The 22779-nt window shown below is 49.4% G+C and overlaps 1 protein-coding gene across 3 annotated transcripts in view; it reads right to left on the reverse strand.

Annotated features, from left to right (window-relative positions):
* PIKFYVE (phosphoinositide kinase, FYVE-type zinc finger containing) overlaps positions 1-22779 on the reverse strand; it is a 2037960-nt gene that overhangs the window by 988846 nt on the left and 1026335 nt on the right. For all 3 annotated transcript variants that reach the window (XM_085648834.1, XM_085648836.1, XM_085648835.1), the window contains one exon: positions 14492-14663. In XM_085648834.1, coding sequence (XP_085504960.1) covers positions 14492-14663 — 172 coding nt within the window. The remainder of the gene's footprint in view (positions 1-14491; positions 14664-22779) is intronic.

Consider the following 22779-nt stretch of genomic DNA (forward strand, 5'->3'; position numbering starts at 1 on the left):
CATGTTGCAGGGCCTATCACTGCTCCAAAGTTACAGAGTTTGATGCACGGCTGTCGGGCATGCACGTATCATCTTCACGGTGTTGCATCACATCTAGGGCGCCATCTTATCGCATCACATCAGACTGTTGCATCGCATCGAGGCGCCATCTTGCCGCATCATAACCGGAACACAGTACGAGAATCAACGCATCACCTCCTCTCCAGTAAGGAAACAGACGCATCCCCTACTCTGCGCAAGCATTGAGGCACAACGCATCGCTTCCCCCAAAGCAAGGAACCGACGCATCACCCTCCCTGCGAACCTTTTGTTTGTTTTGCGTAACACATTCAAGGTGAAAAATGTGTTGCATTTATCATCAACTTGAACTAAGTTACTTCTACCATCTTTAAGTCTATTTTTAGTACAGTATTGTGGATTTTTGTCGTTTGTGGTCTTGTGTTAAGTCTATATAAAGAATACTTATTTTTATAAAACCTGTGTGGTGTCCATCTGTAGTGTTTCCACTGTATTACTGTATGTGTTCACAAATGCTTAACACACTGCCTCTGAGATAAGCCTGTCTGCTCGTGCCAAGCTACCAAGGGGGTGAGAGCAGGGGTTATCCAGGAGTGAAACCCCTTGCCCTGACTAGAAGCAAGGGTCCATATTTGGTCAAAGGTACCTACTTCTGCCAACTAGAAACCACCCAGTTCTAATTGGGTGACCGCCCCGTGATTGCGGACATAGTTTAAAACCTTTTTCCAATGTTATCTAGACGACGTCCCTCCTTGTCAGGTGGTGAGGAAATAGGAGTAGACACGTTTTTCAACCTCCGTTGCGAAGGCTGCGAGATCACAGAGTAAGGCTTGGGGTGTCCTGTCAAGCATGACGGGGAGTCCTCAGGCACTCTGTACTTCTTGGAAGGACAGCTGGTACAGTGGGTGTTTTTTAAATATTTTTTACTCCCTCTTGCCAAATTTAGTCTATCGGTTTAGAGCGTACTGATATCCTGGACAGCTCTTTGAAATCATAGAGGAAGCATTCAGACTGCTTCGCAGACATTGGAAGGTGAAATCTGGTTGTGGCTCTCTCAATTAGGTAATGGAAACCTTCAATATACTCTAAAGGTGAATTGGTCTGGTGAGGTGTGGACAAAGTTGGAATGACATAGTCGTCCCATTCATCTAGAGGTGGTTGACGTTCTGGAATTTCATCCTCTTCTCTCTCTCCTCGTCCGAGGAAGAAGGATCCTCTTTGGGTGGTACTGCTACATGGGACGCAGGTGTCATCTATGTGTAACTGGTGCAGAGGAACCAGAGGGGTAGCAAGTGGTGGAGGCGGCAGTGGGGATCCAGCAGGTTGCTCTTCAGGGGGCTGTGAAAAAAAACCTCTGATAGTCAGAGAGCATGGCCTGGAGATCCTGAACCAAGGAAGATGTGAAGTGTCCCATTTAGGTGGAGGGTCAGAATAGTATCCTCGTGGCTAATAATACCTTGGAGGTGCAGGATAATACTGTCCTTTGTCCTCATACTTTTCATCCAACTCCTGACATTTCACATTCAGCTCTGAAGGACTGTGAGCTGCGGCAAAGAGGCTGCTGTCATCGGACTCCTCAATGTCTAGTAGGCGGGTAGGAAAGTGGGGTGAGACCTTGCTAGGTGAAGTAACCTCAAGGCAGAGGGAGGCCCTGGAGATCTTGGGAGATTTTTATCATCACTGGCAGAGGCATTGACAGTGCTGTCGTTGGAGGAGGTAGCATGGTCGATGTCGTTGACAGGAAAAATTGTCAACAGGATCGTCAACGACAGAAGCGTTGTTGGAACCATCATTGCCGGCAGTGACATCGACAGGACGCTAGTGGATGTTTGGATCTTTGTCGACGAGATGGGCGCGTCGATGGCTACTGTCATTGTCTTCGTCATCGACGACATATGGTAGTGGTTGTCATTGGAATCTTTGTGTCGAAGGAAAAGTCATTGTCGACTGGGAATATGAAGTGGATTTATGCCTCATAGAAGGGTCGGTAGAGGAGGCATGAGGGCAGTCTTAGTCTTTGACAGAAGGTGTCAACGGACCAGGTAAAGAGGTCTCTGAGAAGAAATGTTTTTGTTTCTCCTTTTTCCTGGAGCTGTAAGGTAGATGGGATGTACTGATAGATTTTCTGGACTTCTCTGGCGGTCCTTTAAGAGATCTAGCCCTCTTGTGAGGCCTCCCAGAGGAATCACTATCCTCCTCAGAAGATGTTTTCTGAATCTTTGTCTTCGGAACCCATAAGAGTTGCCTTCCTTCCCTGTCCCTCAAAGTTTTTGAGGAGAAAATTACGGAAAATCATGCGTTCCCTTACCTCATGCTTGGGATGGAGTCAGTAAAGGCAGTCCTTATGTGGGTCAACTACATGAACTCTCTTGTTCCCAGATGTCTTGCAGGGAAGGAAAAGGCCCGTACTATCAGACATATCAGAAATATCCAAGTTGAATAAAGCTTTTTAAATGAGAATAAGGAGCAGAACTCAGGGAGACGCCCTTCACACATGACGTGCGGTAAAAATCTGCGGGAACTCTCTTGGGAAGGTTCTACAGGGTGCTAGAAGCCGATTGCTTATAGTTAGGCTATCCTGTTTTAGGTTTAAACCTATAATAACTGATAAAACCCCACTTAAGGGATATAACCCTCATCAGTGTAAAGCACAAGTTACTTACTTGTGTAACGATATATCTGTAAGAGACATTAGATAGTGATAGATTCCTTACCTTAGAATATCCCCAGGCGTCAGACTGGATCCGGAAAGTTTTCGTCAGCAATACCCCTGCGTGTCGGTAGGCGTCGTCGTACACCTCCGCGTTCGTCGCTGCCGTCGTAGCCGCCAAAATGACATCGTCAAAGCTACATAGACGCGCCCACGCACGCTGACGTCAGTTCTGTACACAACTTTTCCGTGCCAGAAGCGCAGAGCCATGCCAGAGACCGACTACTGGTGCAATAGAACTAGGGCCCTGAAAGGGATGACCTGTACCCTAGGGAACAGTTTGCAGAATGGGGAGGATGGGCATGCAGTAAGGAATCTATCACTAACTAATGTCTCTTACAGATATATCGTTACACAAGTAAGTAACTTGTGCATCTGAAAGACACGTTAGTGATAGATTCCTTACCTTAGAATACATACCCAAGCAATACCAACCCCAGTGGTGGGTCTGCGAAGTAAAATTTGATACTTGTATAGCGCACTACTCACCCACAAGGGTCTCAAGGCACTTGTACGAATACCGCTGTGGAACCCATCCTGGCTTTCCCTGTGAGGCGTCCACTCCTGGGCACCCCCAATGTGGAGGCCAGGCATCCTTAGCGTTGTGGGGGCCGTTGTGGAGATTAAGCAAGCTATTGCCCAGAGTTGTAGAGTGGGACTCCATGATTGGAATAGGCACCGAGGCGAGAATTATCAGGTCCGTGGAATTTTTGAGCCCAAGACCCGCCGAGGCGGGGAATTGAACCCTGGTCCCGGGCTAGACCTCTGCATCAGGGTCTGCCGCTCTAATCATTGAGCCACACTTCTCCACTGAGAAGTGAGATTACACCAGAAAGTCACGGAGAACTGAACGGCCAAAGAAGCCGTCTCTCCGGACCTTAATGTCAAGGGAATAGTGCTCAGTGAACATATGCAACGAGGCCCAAGTGGCCGCCTGAGAGATGTCTTGCAGGGGGACACCGTGTCCCAATGCTGTAGTAGCTGCTATCGCCCTGGTAGAATGGGCGCGCAGCCCAACCGGAGGTTCCTTTTTAGCCAAAGAGTGACAGGCTTTAATGCACAAGACAACCCATCGGGAGATAGTGCACTTGTGCACAGCCCGGCCTTTCTTGGCGCCCAAGTAGCCAACAAAGAGCTGGTCATCCACCCGGAACTGTTGTGTGCGGTTGAGATGGAACGAAAGTGCACGTTTTGGGTACAGACGGTGGAGCCTCTCCTCTTCTCTTGAAGGATGCGGAGGTGGAAAGAAAGTGGGCAGAGTGACAGTTTGCCCAAGATGAAAGGCAGAGACTACCTTTGGTAGAAAGGAAGGATGCGGTTGAAGCACAACCTTGTCCGGATGAACCGCCAAGAAACGAGGTTTACATGAAAGAGCCTGGAGCTCACTCACCCGCCTAGCGGAGGTGATGGCCATCAGGAAGACAGTTTTCAAAGTCAATAACTGCAAAGGACAGTCATGAAGAGGCTCAAAGGGAGCGCACACATCAAGTATGTGAGAACCAGGTTCAAGTTTCATTGAGACATCACAAAAGGAATAGGAGGGAAAAGATGAGTAATGCCTTTGAGTAATCTATTGACAACTGGGGACTTGAAAAGAGAGGGCAGATCAGGAAGCCTAAGAAAGGCTGAAAGAGCAGAAAGGTAGCCCTTGATAGTGCCCAGAGCAGAGCCCTGCTGGGCCAAAGAGAGAAGGAACAATAGGACCTCAGAAAGAGGGGCAGCAAGAGGATCTACAGCTTTCGCTGTGCACCATGCCACACATTTTTTCCACCGAAAGGCGTATACCGTTTTAGTGGAGGGACGCCTGGCTGCCAGAATCACATTACAGACTTCAGGAGGCAAGTAAAATGGAATCAGCTGTCGCCGCTCAATCTCCACGCAAGGAGGTGGAGGCTGGACAGGTTCGGGTGGAGGACCGTACCCTATTGGTGCGACAGGAGATCCTCCCGAAGAGGCAGTCAGATAGGGGGATCCACGCTCAGACCGGAGTAGCTCAGGATACCAAACGCTTAAAGTCCAGTCCGGTGCCACAACAATGACTTGGGCCCGGTCGCGCCTGATCTTCTTCAGCCCTCTGGTCAGAAGTGGTATAGGCAGAAAGGCGTACAATAGATCGCAACTCCACTCGCGACGAAAAGCGCCTCCGAGCAAGTGCCGCCTTGAAAACTCCAACGCGCAGAACTGCTGACATTGCGCGTTCTCTTCGGTGGCAAACAGATCTAACCAAGGCTCTCCCCACTGCTGAAAGAGACCTTGCGCCACCTCCGAGTGAAGACATCATTCATGATCCAACATGCACCTGCGGCTGAGTTCGTCCGCCCTGACGTTCAGGGTACCTGCCAGGTGTTGAACCACCAAGGAGGCGCAGAGCCTCCTGACATAGGGTCCACGACCCCACCACACCCTGCTTGTTGCAGTACCACATGGCGGTGGTGTTGTCTGTGAACACCTGCACTACTCTCCCCTTGACAGAGGGAAGGAATGCTTTCAGTGCAAGTAGGATCGCCCTGAGCTCCAAAAGTTGATATGGAGCTTGGACTCCGCCGGAGACCAGAGGTCTTTGATCCCCGCCTCTCAATTTCAATTTTATTTATTATGTTTTGGCACTCCGAAGAGGGCCACATAAAAAAATACACAAATACAAATACATATTCCCAAAGAATAAAATAACAATTACAACACTCTCCACTGAAAAAGACAGACTACGACACAGACCTCCATATTTCATCAATAAATAGCTAAAAAAACCTTTCAAAAAGTTAAAAATATTGAAGCAAAACATTTCATTTGGAGGAGTATATAAAGCCTGCAAAAAAGAGTTCATATCCAGGATACCCAATTGCAAACATGTTGATCTTAACCACTTTAAGCGAAGTGGACGCAATGCCGGACATATAAACAATACATGATTACGATCCTGTGCAGACATATTACATAAGTTGCATAAAGGAGAGGACCCATACCATTTTGCCAAAAGAGTATTAAGTGGCAATAGATCCTGCCTCAAGAGGAACCAAAATCTCCGAATACCATGAGGTAAATTCCAAATGACATAGGGTTGGACAAACTTCCTTAGGTATGTATTAGTCAGAAGAACACCTCCCTTCTTAGCTACCATGGACTTTTTGTCCAACATAAAACAAAGAGTCCAGGAAGCCTGTTTCAGAAGAGATTTTAGCTGGGAGGGAGAGATAACAAAAATAGTGCTCTCATCTAATTCAAGAAGAGCCACAGCCTTTCTGAAATTTTCAACAATTTGAGAGTACTCTCTAAAACTTCCCAACAATTCCCCCTTGAGAAGGGATCTCAGAGACCCCATTTCACCTCTAGCGAGGCTGGCAACCCATCGTACTAAGGCAGATGGGCCCTGCACCCAACTGCTACGGAGACCAAACTCAAGTCTGCAGGAAGCTACAGAACAAGCAGAATTAAGAGAGGTTATAGACCTTAATAATTTTCCTTCGACCGTCTGTAGAAAACCCCAATGCTTTAGATCGACCACTTCTATTCCATACAGGAGGGTTGATGGAATTTTTGCCCTATAAACCTCGAGTAAACAAGCAAAGTGTCTTCTCCCTGTGGCGGAATAAAGAGCACTCAAACTTTTACCTTGGGACAGGGCTTTACGAGAATTGTTATCGATATGAGGTTTCTCACTCAGGTTTGCAGAAATTATTTTTCCTAAAAATGTATATGTTTTAACCACCTCCAATTTCTGACCACCGACTGACCAGCCAAAATTCTCAGATTTAGATTTTTTCCTCCCTGTAATGCACATAATTTTACTTTTTGTGGCATTTATCCTCATGAAGTGGGTCTCTGCAAAATGGTGTAAAGCCTGCAGACGATTAGCTAAACCTTTAGGAGTTAAATCAAGGATAAGAATATCGTCTGCATATAAAAGGCAGGAAATAGAAGAGCCCCCCACTACCGGGGCTATGCCAACACAAGATGCAAGCGAAGCTGGAAGCTCAGCAATATACAGGGAGAACAGTAGTGGTGCCAGAAGACAACCCTGTTTTAATCCATTAATAGATGGTATAGCCCGTGGTAAGCCCCTTTCTCCAACCCGGAGGAATCGACACCAAGTGTCTGTATGTAAGGATCGAACTAGATCTAATAGAGGTGGGGGCATACCCAAAACTGCTAACTTTCTCCACAGCAAAAGGCGATCTACTTTGTCGAATGCTGTGGAGAAATCAATAAAAGCCGCATACACTCCTCCTCCCCGAACTCTTACATATTTATCCAAAATAACCTGCAGGGCTGTAAGGTTATCCAAAGTGCCATGCCCCTTACGGAAACCAGTTTGTTCGAGGGGTAGTATCTGATTCACCTCAACCCAATCAGTAATTAGAGATAGGAGACATTTGGAAAAAACTTTTCCAATAGCATCAAGAAGGGCTATCTGGCGATAGTTCATTGGCTTATCCCTATCGCCTTTCTTGAATAAAGGAACCAAAATGCTCCCTTTCCAAGAAGAAGGTACAGTTTTACTGAGGAAGCACGCTCTAAATAAAGGAAAAAGTATCTTGCTCTATAAAACAGGGTCTAACTTCAATATCGAGATAGGAAGTTCGTCAGGCCCCATTGCTCCAGAGGAACGCATATCTTTAATAGCCATTTCAATGGTTTTCTCTGAAGGAACTTCAATGGAAAACTCAACGTCTCTAATGGCTCTAATGGGCCGCTCACTTTCCAACACTACGCCGTTCCCAGCATATAGGCTGGAAATAAAGGAGATCCATGAGGATTCAGCAATAGGAATAGGGAGAGGACAAACTCTGACTCCACAACCCTCTCCAATAAGGGACCAAAATTGTCTGACTTTGCCATGAGCGACAGCCTCCCGTAAACTTATCCAAAGGGAGTCCTCTTTTTCTTTTTTAAGTTTCTTCCTAATTCTACTTCTCCTTCTTTTTAACAAATATATTTTGATTTTTATTTCAATGGATCTGCACAGGAATTGCTCCCGCACTAATCTATTTATTTCCTTATTTAAAGGGATAATTGAACTAGGAACATGGATCCTTTTTACGGAAGATGTGGATCTTTTAGCAGCACGAATAACCTCCTTCATAAAATTCTCAAAATAAATCAATTCAAAGCCCTGCCAATCATTCAATTCTAAAATATTTTTGCCTAAAATACACTCAAGGACCCTTCTTGGCTTTAAAATTCCAAAAAGTCCCGATGAAAATTAACTATATCACTATTAAGGGACCAAGAATCGGAATTTGGAAAAAATAGAGAAAAATTTATAGTAATCACATTATGGTCACTAAAAGTTGTCGGTGAAACCACCAAATCTTTCACTAAGGAAAAAATACCATAATCAGTGATTACATAGTCCAGGATTGACAGGCTTTGAGAGGTTCTATGAGTGTATTTTGCAGGGATGTCAGAAGGGAGTCTACCGTTCACTATTAACCCCTCAGCTGCAGAAAGTTCTTCCAGCAACAACTTCCCTCTCTTATTAGTTTTAATTTTATTAGGGAAGAGAATCTGAGGAATATAATATGCTTCTTCTTTGCATTTGTTGCTAAATAACTCTAAACTAGAGTTAGAAACCTTACAATTAAAGTCACCTACTAACAACACATGGGGGGGCGACTCTACCTCTTTAATCTGTTTAATATATAAAAAAACTTGCTTCAATAGGGAATTAACACATTCATCCGGGGGGATATATACATTTATTATTACCAAAGAATTATTGTTTCCCCTGCTAATAGAAGAGCAAAGGGTCACCGCCTGGAACAGGTTACTTGGGTCAACATAATGGGTAAAATGAATCTATTCGACAAGAGGCACGCTATTCCCCGTTTTGCGTGCCCTTTCTTTGAAGGCGAGGCCATTGCCTCAAGAACGAAATAATCTCTCCCTCCGCACAATCCCCGCCTCTCCCATGTGGCCACCCCATCCCAGGAGGGACGTATCAGTCACTACTGTGTGCTCCGGTTGGGGAAGGGATCAGCCGCTGACCCAACACTGGTTCGTGAGCCACCACTGCAAGTCCTGTGCAGTGCCCTCCAAGATCTGGACGTAGTCAGATAGATTTCCCCAATGCTGCGTCCACTGGAACTTCAGGTCCCACTGCAGAGCCCGCATATGCCATCTGGCATGATAGATCATCAGGATGCAGGAGGCCATGAGGCCCAGCAGCCTGAACTCGCTGCTCGGGAGGATAAACCCGAAACTGCACCGTGTCCAGAACCGCTCTGATGAAGAGAAGCTTCTGAGAGGGAATCAGGTGCGACTTTGGCACGTTGATGGAAAACTCCAGCAAATGCAGGAGGTCGACCGTAGTCTGGAGGGGGAGACGACTGCCTGGGGCGAGCCCACCTTCAACATCCAGTCGTCGAGATAGGGGAAGACTGAAACCCCTGATCTGCTCAGATGAGCTGCGACCATCGCCATCACTTTCGTGAACACTGAGGGGCGCTGGTAAGGCCGAAAGGGAGCACGGTGAACTGAAAGTGCTCGTGGCCTACCGTGAACCGTAGGTAACGCCGGTGGGCTGGCAGGATGGGTATATGAAAATAAGCATCCTGCAAGTCCAACACTACCAGCCAGTCTTGCGGGTCAAGGGCAGACAAGACCTGAGCAAGCGTGAGCATCTTGAACTTCTCTTTCCGGAGGAAGCGGTTGACAGTCCGGAGGTTCAAGACAGGATGCCGGCCCTTGTCCTTCTTCGGAACCACAAAGTAGTGTGAATAACAACCATGATCTACTTCTGGCATCGGGACGCGCTCGATGGCCCCCTTGGCCAAAAGGGCCGCAACTTCCTGCTGGAGAAGTGACAAGTGATCCCCCAACATGCGGTGGAACTGAGGTGGAACGGCTGGAAGGGTAGACTCAAAGGGGAGGGAGTAGCCCTGTCGGGCTATTTGCAAACCCACCTGTCTGAGGTGATGGCGCGCCAGTGGGAAAGGTGATGGCGAATCCTGCCACCCACTGGTGTCTGGTGGGCCTGAAACACCAGACTAGGAAGGTTTTGAGGCAGCGGTCCGCACGCTGTCCTCGGGACCCACCACGGCGCGACCCACCACGGCGGGTCCCACGTCCGCGGCTGCGCTGAGACTGTGGCTGCGCAAGCTTGCGGGTCTGAAAGGAACGCGCCTGGGCACCACGACCCTGATCTCGAAAGGAGCAAAAAGCGGACCCCGAGGGAGTACGCGTGGTGGAGAGACCAAAGGACTGGGCCATAGCTCGAGAGTCCTTAAAGCGTTCCAGGGTGCTATCCGCCTTGTCACCAAAGAGGCGTGTGCCATCAAAAGGCATGTCCAGCAGGGTGTTCTGGACATCCCCGGAGAAGCCAGTAGTTCTAAGCCAAGCGTAACGGCGCAGCGCCACCATTGTGGAAAGTGTCCTGCCTAGAGAATCGGCCATGTCAAGCCCACAATGGATGGTAAATTTAGCAGCATATCTCCCCTCGGTAATGGCCTGGGAGAGAACCGCCCGTGCCTCCACAGGGCACTGAGGCAGCACCTGTGCCACGGTATCCCACAGAGAATGGGAATTGCGGCCCAACAGGCACGCAGTATTCACCACTCGCAACTCGGAACTGGCAGAAGTGAAAATCTTTTTCCCAAACTGCTCCAGTTTCCTAGATTCCTTGTCCAGAGGAGCAGAAGGGAATGCACTCGGCGAGGCAGAAGCCTGGACAACCAGACTCTCAGGTGTTGAGTGTTGTGTGAGAAAGCTGGGATCGCCTGTCGCCGGGCAATGGCGGCGTGCCACACCCTTGTCTACAGGAACTCCTGTGTTAGGTTTGTTCCAGGTGCTCAACAGGATATCAGTAAGCACCTCAGAGGAGGACTTTGGCTTCAGCACCTCGGTCAGGAGATTGGTCCTGATAGGTACAGAAGGGAGCTCGGGGTAAAGAGCCTCAGCCGCCTGACGCAACACCACTGAAAAAGTTCCAACCTCCTCCATAGCCACGGAAGAAGGGGACAAAGTACCAGGGTGTGGAGAAAAATCCAGATCTACTGGACCCGCCACATTGCCTTCCCATGCAGGCTTATCCTCGCATTGAGCTGCAAGAGGGTCCTTAGACCCCTCCCAGTTCTCCCCTTCGTCCACCGGTTGTTTAAGAGGCCGGTAAGAATGAGGTGCCCGGGGAAATGGGACAAACTCCCCACCAAGAAATGGAATGGGGGGGTAAGATACCAGTCCCGGTTCGGCGTCGTCTGGCGTCAGCAGTGGCGCCGCGCCGAGGCCGGATCCAGACCCGGCGCCGAGGACGAAGCCGGCGGCGCACAGGGTATGGTGCCAGCGTAGCCGAGGCCAAAGGCGGCAGTACGGAGGCAGTCCCTCCCGACTGATCCACGGGGCCTGAAGGCACTCTGGAGGGACCCGACGGGGCAAACAAATGGTGCAAGGCCGACACAAAGGCCTGCACCTCGTCCTAAGTCGCGTGCGGTCCCGGAAACAGTGGGTAGGCCGCAGGCAACAACAGAGGCTCCAACCGAGCGCGGGGGAGTGACCGCCCACCCCCTTCACTGCGTCCCGCGACCGGTGAGGGGTAGAGGAAGAGCGATGTCGCTTTTTATGGCGCCTAAACTTACCTGTCCCCGATGCCGGTGTGCGATGCTGATGTCTCCGCGATCAGTCCCTCAATCTCGCACGGGATCGAGACCTCGATCGGCGCGGAACCGATTGCCGGACTTCAAACAACTTAGAGGAACGCTCCCGCAAAGCTTACGGCGCCATGGCCCGACAATTGGGGCGCGCCTGGGGGTCATGGGCGTGCCTCAAGTAAAAGAGACACTCATCGTGCGGGTCCGCAACCGACATGTTTCGGCGGCAGGCCCTACAGGACTTAAACCCGGTCATCCCTACTGCACCAGTAGTCAAAACTCGACAAAACAAGTTGTCAGAAACCAAGTTAAAACTTTTAATTAGGGGTACTACTTTCTCTCGGATCTGCACTGCTGCACGGAAAAAGAAAGAACTGACATCAGCGCGCGTCTAAGTAGCTCCGACGCCGTCATCTCGGCGGCTACCACGCCAGCAACGTACGCAGAGCCGTACGACGAAGCCTACCAACGCGCAGGGGTATTGCTGACGAAAACTTTCCGGATCCAGTCTGACACCTGGGGATATTCTAAGGTAAGGAATCTATCACTAACGTGTCTCTTTCAGATCATATAAACACTGAAAAAACACCCGCACAACAACAAACTTAATGCCATTTAAAGAAAGGAAAAGTAGGGTGAAAGTCATTTTTTTTCTTCCTGAAGGGGCCAATACAATGTAACTTTGTAATACAATGTAGCTGCAAGAAAGACTAAGCTAACATTATTTTGCTTGTGTTTTGTTGTTTAGGGCTGTCACTAAAATATTGTTAATTCCTTTTGTTTTTTTCAGTTTTGTGGTCTTTGGTCTAAAGATGCAGGGTTTAGAAGCATGTTTTAGGTTGTATTTAATTATTTTATAAACTGTAGAGATTCAGGAAATATCATAATATTTGATATTTTGGGTACGTTTGATCCTTTCACGCATAGGTTAAATGGCTGGTTTCATAAGAGTCTTTCACAATATGTACCATCACGTTTACCCAAAGACAGAGAATGGGTGAAACCCTTTGATATACTAGCCCTCTTTTCTAGCAAGTCAGTATTGATAGTAGGTTAACTGCCAACCACCCCAGGCTTTAAAATGTCAATGCATGGTATAGTGACAGGTATATGTGAAAAGAGTGCTGTCACCAAACATCTGGGATAGTATTGAAAACCTGTCACCAGACCTTTGGAAAACATGGAACACTGCTGGAAAACATTCTTACCAAGTTCAACAAAGACTGGAGTGATATTGTTTGTAGTTGCAGTGATTCAGCTACATAAATCAATAAGTTGTGTGTTGACCTTTAAAAATTAATACTGGAGCTGAAGTGATTCCCTGTAAGAGATCCTTGTCACCTGCTATATGGTATGCTGAAAGCATCTTTACAATCTTCAGAGTTAATGAAGAATGCTTTAGACTTTGTTGTGCATTCTGGTCATCCCAACTGTGTCATTAAGCTGATGGTTCTCAGTCCTGGAGGCTGTGAATGCTATATTATCCATATGGCGATCGTTTACAGACGTTTTGCTTAGTGATGAGGTCAAAGGCTAGAAATGTGAGTATGGTGTTGAAAGCAAGCAATGCTAAAAGCAAAACTTTCCATAAACCCGGAAAAACACGGTCTCTGTTGTTTTTAATGGCACTAAAATGTGTAATCACTGATAACCACTGTTTTTAAGGTATTGAAATAATTGAACCTCCCCCCCCACAGAATTTACCAAAACTAGAAACTAAAAACTAGCAAGCCTAGTTATAGTTGAAGTTTGGTCCTTTTTTAAAGAGGGCATGGATAGGCTTGAATAATGGCCTAGAGCCATTGTAGCCTATGATTGTTTTTTATTACTGCTTGATTATGATACTGTGGGACTCCCACTTTGACGACGAGGAATCATTCAAGCATGAGAATCCATGAAAGATACTGGAACACCTCCTTGACCTGTCTGAAACAGCTCTTCCTGCCTACCAGAAATACTGGAAAGGAATATAGCAAAGCACATAGATACACTACTTCCTGCTTGGATGAAGACTTCCCATTTTGAACAATGTATATACTTTTCTTGGTTCTGGCCTCCAAACATTGACCCAAAAAGTATTCAACAGCTCAACATCAACTTATAATTCATAGTCTTTGAGGAGACTGGAGCCCGAGCCCACGGATAATGCTTGCCAATGATTGTACATTGCTGGTATGTGTCTCGCCTCTGAAGTTTAGGGCCACATCTAGATGAGTAGTTGCTTAATAGGAACTGTCCTAAAAAGAGAAGAGCAGCCCCAGGATTGAGAACAAAACTAGCACCAGGACCACTGAATGAAAGTTCTGCATGAATAACTCTTCCACAGTTTGAGATGTCCAGGAGACACAAGGACCTTGAAGCTTGAAATGCTACAACCTGCAAAAGAACCCACTGCATTACCTAGAGGTTGAGGAACTATAGATGCTTATTGGGACTGCAAACTGTGGTAACCCTGAAATGTCCTTTGAAATGCCCTATAACCTAGGGTAGACTTCGGCCACAATTACGAGGTGGCCTGTTTTATTTATGGGGATACGGTCTGGCCAGAAATAACATTTCCAGCTGGTATCCCCACAAATAAATCTGCTCAATATGAGTGTTTATCGCAGAATGGAGAATAACGTGCAGACCTGGACTTAACAGGTCCAAATCAACTTGCTCCAAGCAGGTGGTTAATGAAAGTGGTCACAGGGGCTGGCAGGATGAAGCATTCCATGCTCTCCCGAACAATGAGAGGGAGTAGGGTAGAGGTGGAGGTCAGGCTGCAGTTGAAGCCAAGTGCATCATGTGATTTTATCAGCCAGAGTTTCCAGCGGTAAAGGTGGGCCTGGTCTTCCTACACCCAGGACATCTGGATGGATGAATAAATCACATTATTTGTATAGTGCGAACACCTAATCAAGATGCAGGATAAACTGACTGGCTGTTAATGGGTGAAGCAGTATCCCAACCAGGAATATCGCTCTGCCCAAGTCATTTTTAATAGAAGGCAAATACAGGCTGACAAAATATGTGCATTTCTAAATATACTTAACAGCTCCTTGAACTTGCAGTAGGATCATAAAGCATAACTAAAATATGTTGCCTCTGCTGTGCACAGAAAAAGTATCGAAATTTTGCATTACAATTTGTCAATTGCTCAATGATGAGAATTCAATTAGGGTTTACGGAATAGATGTACCTGTTTGCACAACCTGCACCAGGAGTAGGTGAGAATTGTGTGCTGGTATCCAGGGACAGGAGAATCCAGCTCCTTTAATATGATCTGCACACATCCATTACCATGGACAAAGCGACGGACATGATGTACCATGGGTGTCTCACAAAACACACTAGGACACTGGTAAGAGGGCCTTGAGAGAAAAGTGAACAGAGAGAGGACATCTGCATTTATACCAGTAATTTCCAAAAGGAATAAGAGTTATCTTCCTTTAATTTAATAAACAATTTTAAATGTCTTACACAGCAAATGACGCCAGACTTGAATAGGTAAACATGACAATGATTTAAGTGTTTTCTATTAAGACCATGTTTTTAACTGCAGGTCGCAGGCTGCATCCAGGCAGTGCTACTATGCTTTTCATCCTTCCAAAAATTATAACAGTTGGTAATATTTAGGAACAGTTGTATTTTGTATCATACAGTGATACACAGAGGCATAAAGTATGACAACTAGACACATGTGATAAATTACTTAAAAAAGATTATGATCATCCAGAGCCTACCTTCAAAATCAAACTTTTAATCTATCACACAGCTCGCAATAAGTTCTATAAGAATGGTCCGAAACTTAATTAAACGAAAAATAATTCATTAAGTGGTATAAACTAGCATAAAAATGTATCTGTACAATGTATACATACCGTAAAGAAAAGTACAATACTGTGCTTAGCCTGGGACAAAAAATGACTCTCTGTAGGTGATAGTTAAGAGAGACTGTTTGTCAGGGAAAGAAATTCCAGAAACCTCTCGCAAGAGGACAGGGTCAAAGGGTTGCAAAGCTTTACCTGTCTCCCAACCAATAACTATCAAGAACTGTTCTCCCTCTTTTATTAGTATCTTTAATTGATTTTAGCCAATGCTAAGAGACGTGCACCACAGACACAGAAAACTATAGAACAGTATGTCACTGTAAACGTCCACACAACTCACACACAAATTAGGATATTTTATAATAAAAATTGAACTTGTTTCCTATTTGTCAAGAAGTATTTTTCAGTAATTTCTTTACCTGAAGTACCATACTTGTGAAACATTTCTATTAAGAGGTTACAATTTCGCTAACTTCTTTATAAAGTAACTTCCAGAATGGCTTAGAGAGTTGAATGATCACAGCTGAAGTATACAATGAGCCGTCAAAGAATGCACCTTCCATCCTTTCGGGTGAGTTAACTGGTTGCCATTAGATTGGGTAATATTTATATATGCAATGCGCAGGGCTTATAAACGACAGAACTGCTGTCTGACTCGACCAAGAAAGGAAAATGCTACTTGCACAAGGAGCATCAGTTCTTGGCATGTAGAGCTGTAGATTCACATGCTTTGTATATTCCTGCCATCTAGTTTTGGGTCCGGATGACTGCAAGTTGTTTTTTCTTTGAACAAGTCTTTCCAGTCACGAGGTAGGTGACTCCTCCTTTCGTATAGTGCATAGTGCGCATGGGCATCAACTCCATTGTTAGATTGTTTTCCCGCAGAGGGTGAGAATGGAGTTAGTAAGAGCAAAATGGAGATGTCCATGAGTATGTATGTAAGTAAGATAATACTACAACAGGTACAGGTACCCGGGAAGGTGGGTGGGCACATGTGAATATACAGCTCTGCACGCCAGGAACAGATGCTTACTGGGTAAGTAGCATTTTCTGTTCGAGGCATGTGAGCTGTAGATCACATGCTTTGCATATACTATACAGCAGTAATCTCCTAAAGCGGTGGCTAACCTGTAGCTGTTGCAGTTGTTTGAAAAAGTGTACAAAGAACTGCCTGGCCTACATTAGCTTGTTGTCTGGCTAACACATCAATAGTGTTTTGTAAATGTGTATGGTGTAGACCATGTTGCAGCTTTACATATGTCAGTTATAGGGATATTTCCTAAAAACGAGTCAGGCTGGATCCGGAAAGATTTTTCGTCAGCAACACCCTTGCTTGTCGCTAGGCATCGTCTGCGGCTCTGCGTCCGTCGTCGGCATTGTGATCGCCAGGATGACATCGTCGGAGCACTTAGATGCCGCCTTCGTTCGCTGATGTCAGTGGTGGAGTGGTGTGGCTCACTGGTTAGAGGCGGCAGACCCGGAAGCAGAGGTCGGTCAGGGACCAGGGTTCGATTCCCTACGCGGCAGGGTCTTGGGCCAAGGTCAGCGGACTCGATAATTCTCGCCTCGGTGCCTACTCTAATCATGGATCACACTCGGCAACTCTGGGCAATAGCTTGCTTAATCTCCACTAACGGCCCCATCAGCGCTGGGGATGCTTGGTCTTCACCTTGGAGATGCCCAGTAAGGGACCATCTCACAGGGAAAGCCAGGATGGGTTCCCCAGCGGTATACAGCGCCGGGACGCCCCTTTGCTGGGGCAGCTGTGCGCTTTACAAGTATACAACATTTAACATTTAACATTTGTACATAGCCTTCCGCGCCAGGAACGCAGAGCCATGTAAGAGACCGACACTGGTGCCAAAAATCTAGGGCCTGTAAAGGGACCTTAACCCTAGATATCGGTTCGCAGAACTGGGAGGATGGGTGGGGCGGTGAGGAATCTAACTAATGTTTCTTACAGATACATCGTTACTGAAGGTAAGTATCTTGTTCATCTGAAATAAACACGTTAGTTAGATTCCTCACCTTAGAATAGATACCCCAGCAATACCAACCCCGGAGGTGGGTCTGCGAACCAAGATCACACCAGGAACTCCTGGAAAACGGAACGGCCAAAGAAGCCGTCTCTCCGGACTTGGCTGTCCAGGCAATAGTGTTTGGCAAACGTGTGCAGCGAGGCCCATGTTGCTGCCTGACAAATGTCCTGCAAGGGGACTCCCCGGCCCAGGGCAGTGGTCGCCGCTGTGGCCCGAGTGTAATGCGCCCTCAGCCCCACAGGAGGTTCCTTTTTAGCTAAGGAATAACAGGCCTTGATACACAAAACGACCCACCGAGAGATGGCCCACTTGTGCACCGCCCTCCCCTTCTTAGCGCCCACGTACCCAACAAAGAGTTGGTCGTCCACCCGGAACTGTTTGGTGCGGTCCAGATAGAAGGACAGTGCCACTTTTGGGTCCAGATGGTGGAGCCTCTCTTCCTCTTTCGAGGGATGCGGAGGCGGAAAGAAGGTGGGCAGTGTAACAGACTGGCCGATGTGAAAGGCCGTTACCACCTTAGGGAGAAAGGAAGGACGAGTCCTGAGAACAACTTTGTCCTGATGGACAGAAAGGAAAGGAGGCTTAGAAGATAGAGCCTGGAGCTCACTCACCCTTCTAGCAGAGGTGATGGCAACCAAGAAGGCAGTCTTAAGAGTCAGAAGACGAAGGGGACAATTATGAAGTGGCCCAAAGGGAGCGCACATCAGATAGGTCAACACTAGATTCAAATCCCACTGAGGCATTACAAAAGGGACAGGAGGAAACATGTGAGTAATGCCCTTAAAGAATAGAGAAACAACATAGGATTTGAAAAGAGAAGGCTGATCAGGAAGCCGTAAGAAAGCAGAAATAGCTGAAAGATATCCCTTGAGGGTGCCCAGAGCAGAGCCTTGCTGGGCCAGGGAAAGAAGAAAGAGGAGAACCTCAGAAAGAGGGTCCGAAAGGGGATTCACAGCCTTTGCTGTGCACCATGTCACAAATTTGTTCCACGTGCAGGCGTATACCGATTTGGTGGAGGGACGCCTGGCTGCCAGAATAACATTACAGACTTCAGGAGGCAAGTCAACTGTCGCCGCTCAATCTCCACGCATGGAGGTGGAGGCTGGACAGGTTTGGGTGGAGGACCGTCCCCTGCTGCTGCGACAGAAGGTCCTCCTGAAGAGGCAGTCGAATAGGGGGATCGATCGATAGACTGAGTAGCACGGGATACCAGTACCTTCGTGCCCAATCCAGAGCCACAAGGATGACTTGGGCCCGGTCGCGCCTGATCTTCTTCAGCACTCTGGGCAGAAGTGGTATAGGCGGAAAGGCGTACAACAGACCGCAACTCCACTTGCGACGAAAAGCATCTCCGAGCGAGTGCCGTCTTGGAAATTCCAACGCGCAGAACTGATGACATTGCGCGCTTTGGTGGCGAATAGATCTAACCAAGGCTCTCCCCACTGCCGAAAGAGTCCTTGCGCAACGCCCGAGTTCAGACGCCATTCGTGATCCATCATGCACCGGCGGCTGAGTTCGTCTGCTCTGGCGTTCAGAGAGCCCGCTAGGTGTTGAACCACCAGGGTGATGCCCTGATGTTCCAGCCATGTCCAGAGGCGCAGAGCCTCCTGACAAAGGGTCCAGGACCCCACCCCGCCCTGTTTGTTGCAATACCACATGGCGGTGGTGTTGTCCGTGAACACCTGCACTACACTCCCCCGAACAGAGGGGAGGAATGCCTTCAGTGCAAGTCGGATTGCCCGCAGCTCCAATAGATTGATATGGAGCCGGGACTCCGCCGGAGACCAGAGGCCTCTGATCTCCGCCTCTCCCATGTGGCCCCCCCATCCCAGGAGGGACGCATCCGTCACCACTACGTGCTCCAGTTGGGGTAGGAAGAGTAATTTGCCACTGACCCATTCGCGGTCCGTGAGCCACCACTGCAACTGTCTTGCAGTGCCCTCCGAGATCAAGACATGGTCGGACAGGTTGCCCCGATGCTGGGCCCACTGAAACTGGCGTGATGTACCATCAGGATGCAGGAGGCCATCAAACCCAGGAGCCGCAGTACCTACCTGACCGAAACCCGGGATAAAGGCCGAAAGATCGGAATCAGAGACAGAATATCCCGAACCCGCTGTTCCGGAGGATAGACCAGGAACCGCGCCAAGTCCAGAACCGCTCCGATGAACAGGAGCTTCTGGGAGGGAATCAGATACGACTTCGGCACATTGATGGAAAACCCCAGCAAATGCAGGAGGTCGGCCGTAGTCTGGGGGTGGGAGACGACTGCCTGGGGCGAGCCCGCCTTCAACAACCAGTCGTCGAGATAGGGGAAGACTGGAACCCCTAATCTGCGCAGATGAGCTGTGACCATCGCTATCACTTTCGTGAACACCCGAGGGGCACTGGTGAGGCCGAAGGGGAGCACGGTAAACTGAAAGTGCTCGTGGCCCACCGTGAACCGCAGGTAACGACGGTGGGTCGGCAGGACGGGGATGTGGCAAGTCCAATGCTACCATCCAGTTTCCAGGGTCTAGGGCAGGGAGAACCTGAGCTAAGGTGAGCATCTTGAACTTCTCCTTCCGGAGGAAGGCGTTGACGCTCCTGAGGTCCAAGATAGGGCGGAGGCCCCCTTTGCCCTTCTTGGGAACCAGAAAGAAGTGGGAATAACAACCCCGACCTACTTCTGGGCCAGGAACGCGCTCGATGGCCCCCTTGGCCAAGAGGGCCATTACTTCCTCCTGCAGAAGTTGCAGGTGATCCCCCGACATGCGGTGGTACTGCGGTGGTATGGCTGGAGGGGTCGCCTCGAAGGGGAGGGAGTAGCCCCTTCTGACGATTTGCCGCACCCACCTGTCCGATATGATGGTACGCCAGTGGAGCAGGTGATGGCGAACTCTGCCGCCCACTGGCGTGGAATGGGCCTGAAAGCTCGGACTAGGAGGGCTTTGAGGCGGATGCTGCTGGGGCAGATGTGGACGGACCGGCTCATGTCCCCCTGCTCCGCCTCGGCGGAATCCACGTCCGCGACCGCGTTGAGGCTGGTTCTGCGGCCTGTGGCTAGACGGACGTGAGGGGGCGCCCCTTCCTTGGCCACGAAAGGGGCGAAAAGTGGAAGTTTGCGGGCGCGGGCCGAGAGGCCCAAGGACTTGGCCGTAGCCCTGGAGTCCTTAAAGCGCTCCAGCGCACTACCTGCTTTGTCGTTAAAAAGGCGACGGCCATCAAAGGGCATGTCCATGAGGGTCCTCTGAACATCCCCGGAGAAATTCGTGGACCTCAGCCAGGCGTGGCGATGAATAGCCACTGTGGTCACAATTGCCCTGCCTAGCGAGTCCGTTGTGTCCAGTCCACATCGGATTGAATACCGTGCCGCATCCCGCCCCTCGTCAAGAGCCTGGGCGAGCCTTGTCCGGGCCTCCTCCGGACACTGGGACAGCACGTCCTCCACCGTATCCCACAGGGAGTGGGTGTAACGGTCCAAAAGGCACGCAGTGTTGATAGACCGCAACCCTAAGCTAAGGGATGAGAACAGCTTCTTCCCAAACTGTTCCAACCTTTTGGATTCCCGATCCGGGGGAGCGGATGGGAAGGAGGTCTGGGAGGTAGAGGCCTGGATAACCAGGCTCTCGGGGGTGGGGTGCAGCAACAGAAAACTGGGGTTGCCCGGTGCAGGGCGGTGGCGCCGGGCCAAGTTCCGGTCCACAGGAGGGACTGTGGAGGGCTTGGACCAGGTGCCCATCAGAACATAGGTCAGTGCTTCATTGAACTGCAGCAGAGGCTCCGAGGAGCTTACCGGCGGTTGAAGCACTTCAGTGAGGAGATTAGTCCTCACGGCCACAGCAGGAAGCTCCATCCCGAGGGCTTCGGCCGCCTTGCGCAGCACCACAGAAAACGTAGCACCCTCCTCCGTAGCCACGGAGGGAGGAGAGATGAAGCCAGTGTCAGGGGAGGTATCAAGACCACTGGCATCCCCCAGTTCGTCTGCCCAGTCCTGAGATAACTGGCACTGCTGTGCCTGAGGGTCCTCAGACCCCTCCCAGTCGTCTCCGTCATCCGACTCCTGGTATACAGGTGGAAGTGTCGGAGCCGGGCGGAAGATGAACCTGTCATCCATCGGTGCCGGATACGGTGCCGGGCGGCGCTGCTCCGACGCCGGGACCAGACCGGACTAAACCAGGGAACGGCGTCGTCCGAAAGCGGCACCGGGAGTGGCACCGTAAGGTCGACCGGCGTCGACCGGGATCCAGGCCTGGATCCCGCGGGGGCCTGCGGCATCGGGACCGAAGTCGACGACGGCGCCGGACCTGCCGGCTCGCTAGGCCTCCAAGTCGAGCCTGCGGGGCCCAAAGGCGCGCCAGCAGACGTCGACGTCGGAACCAGGCTCCTCATGGCCACGAGGAAGTCTCTGATCTCCGCCGGAGTCGCGTCAGACCCAGGGACCAGAAGGTATGGGGTCGGACGGGACTCCTGCAGCTCCGACGGAGCTGTGCGGGTGGTGCCACCCAAACCCTCAGCCGAGTCGCGCGACCGGTGAGGGGAGTCAGAAGAGCGATGTCGCCTCTTCGACTTCTTCTTACTGTGCCTCAACTTACCTGAATGGGAGGACTTCGACCCCGATGAGCGGTGATGGCTGCGGCTCCGCGACCGGTCCCTCGACCGGAGCCGACTGCCAGATCTTGAGCAGCTTGCGGGACCAAGGCCCAGCAGTCGAGGCACGACTCGGCATCGTGATCGGCCCCAAGGCAATAGAGACACCGGCGGTGGTGATCCGTGACCGACATCAGTCGGTAACAGGCGTCACAAGGTTTGAATCCAGGCATCCCTACTGGCACCAGAGTCGAGGTCGACTGGAAATGGAACCAAAAGAATTCAAAAGGTTTAGTCAAAAAGTGACTATAAGGGTATGCTCTTTCCGGATCGGCGCTTACTGGTGCGGAAAAAAGAAGAACTGACGTCAGCGCGCGAGGGCAGCGTCTAAGTGCTTCGACGACGTCATCCCGGCGATCACGACGACGGGCGGGGAGCCGCAGACGACGCTTAGCGACGCGCAAGGGTATTGCTGACGAAAAATCTTTCCGGATCCAGCCTGACTCCTGGGGATATTCTAAGGTGAGGATTCTAACTAACGTGTTTCTTTCAGATCTGGGTCATTATCAGTGTTCGGATCTGTATTGTAATCAGTCCATGGATCAGGACTATCGTCATCTGGTGCGTCCCCATCCCCATTAACCTGGTGGTAAGGTGACTGTGGTTGTGGTGAATGTAGATGTGATCAGCAAATTGGGGTGAAGTGGGGAAGAGGATCAGTACCTACATCTTTCTTTTTAAGGGGAATGTGGTAAGCTTCCTTGATTTCTGGCTTGCGTTTTAACTAGCAGTTTTGCATAAATATGTCCAGTTATGGGATGACAAGTTCCTTCTGTTTCGGGTACGTGTTGGAAGGCGGGACGTTGAACGTGGCTCCTTGGATGAAGGAGGAGTTGTTTTCTCTTTCTGTGCCAGAATTTTCGGTGCTGAAGGTTTTGGTGCAGAGATGTTCTGATCTGAATTTTTAGATTTTGGGACATTTTGGTTTCCGGCGCCGATATAGGTTCGGTTCACGAATGGGACCGACTTGGTCCACAGCCGGATGGCTT

Source organism: Triturus cristatus, chromosome 3_2 (genome assembly GCF_964204655.1).
Source record: "Triturus cristatus chromosome 3_2, aTriCri1.1, whole genome shotgun sequence".
In the NCBI taxonomy this organism is placed as follows: Eukaryota; Metazoa; Chordata; class Amphibia; order Caudata; family Salamandridae; genus Triturus; species Triturus cristatus.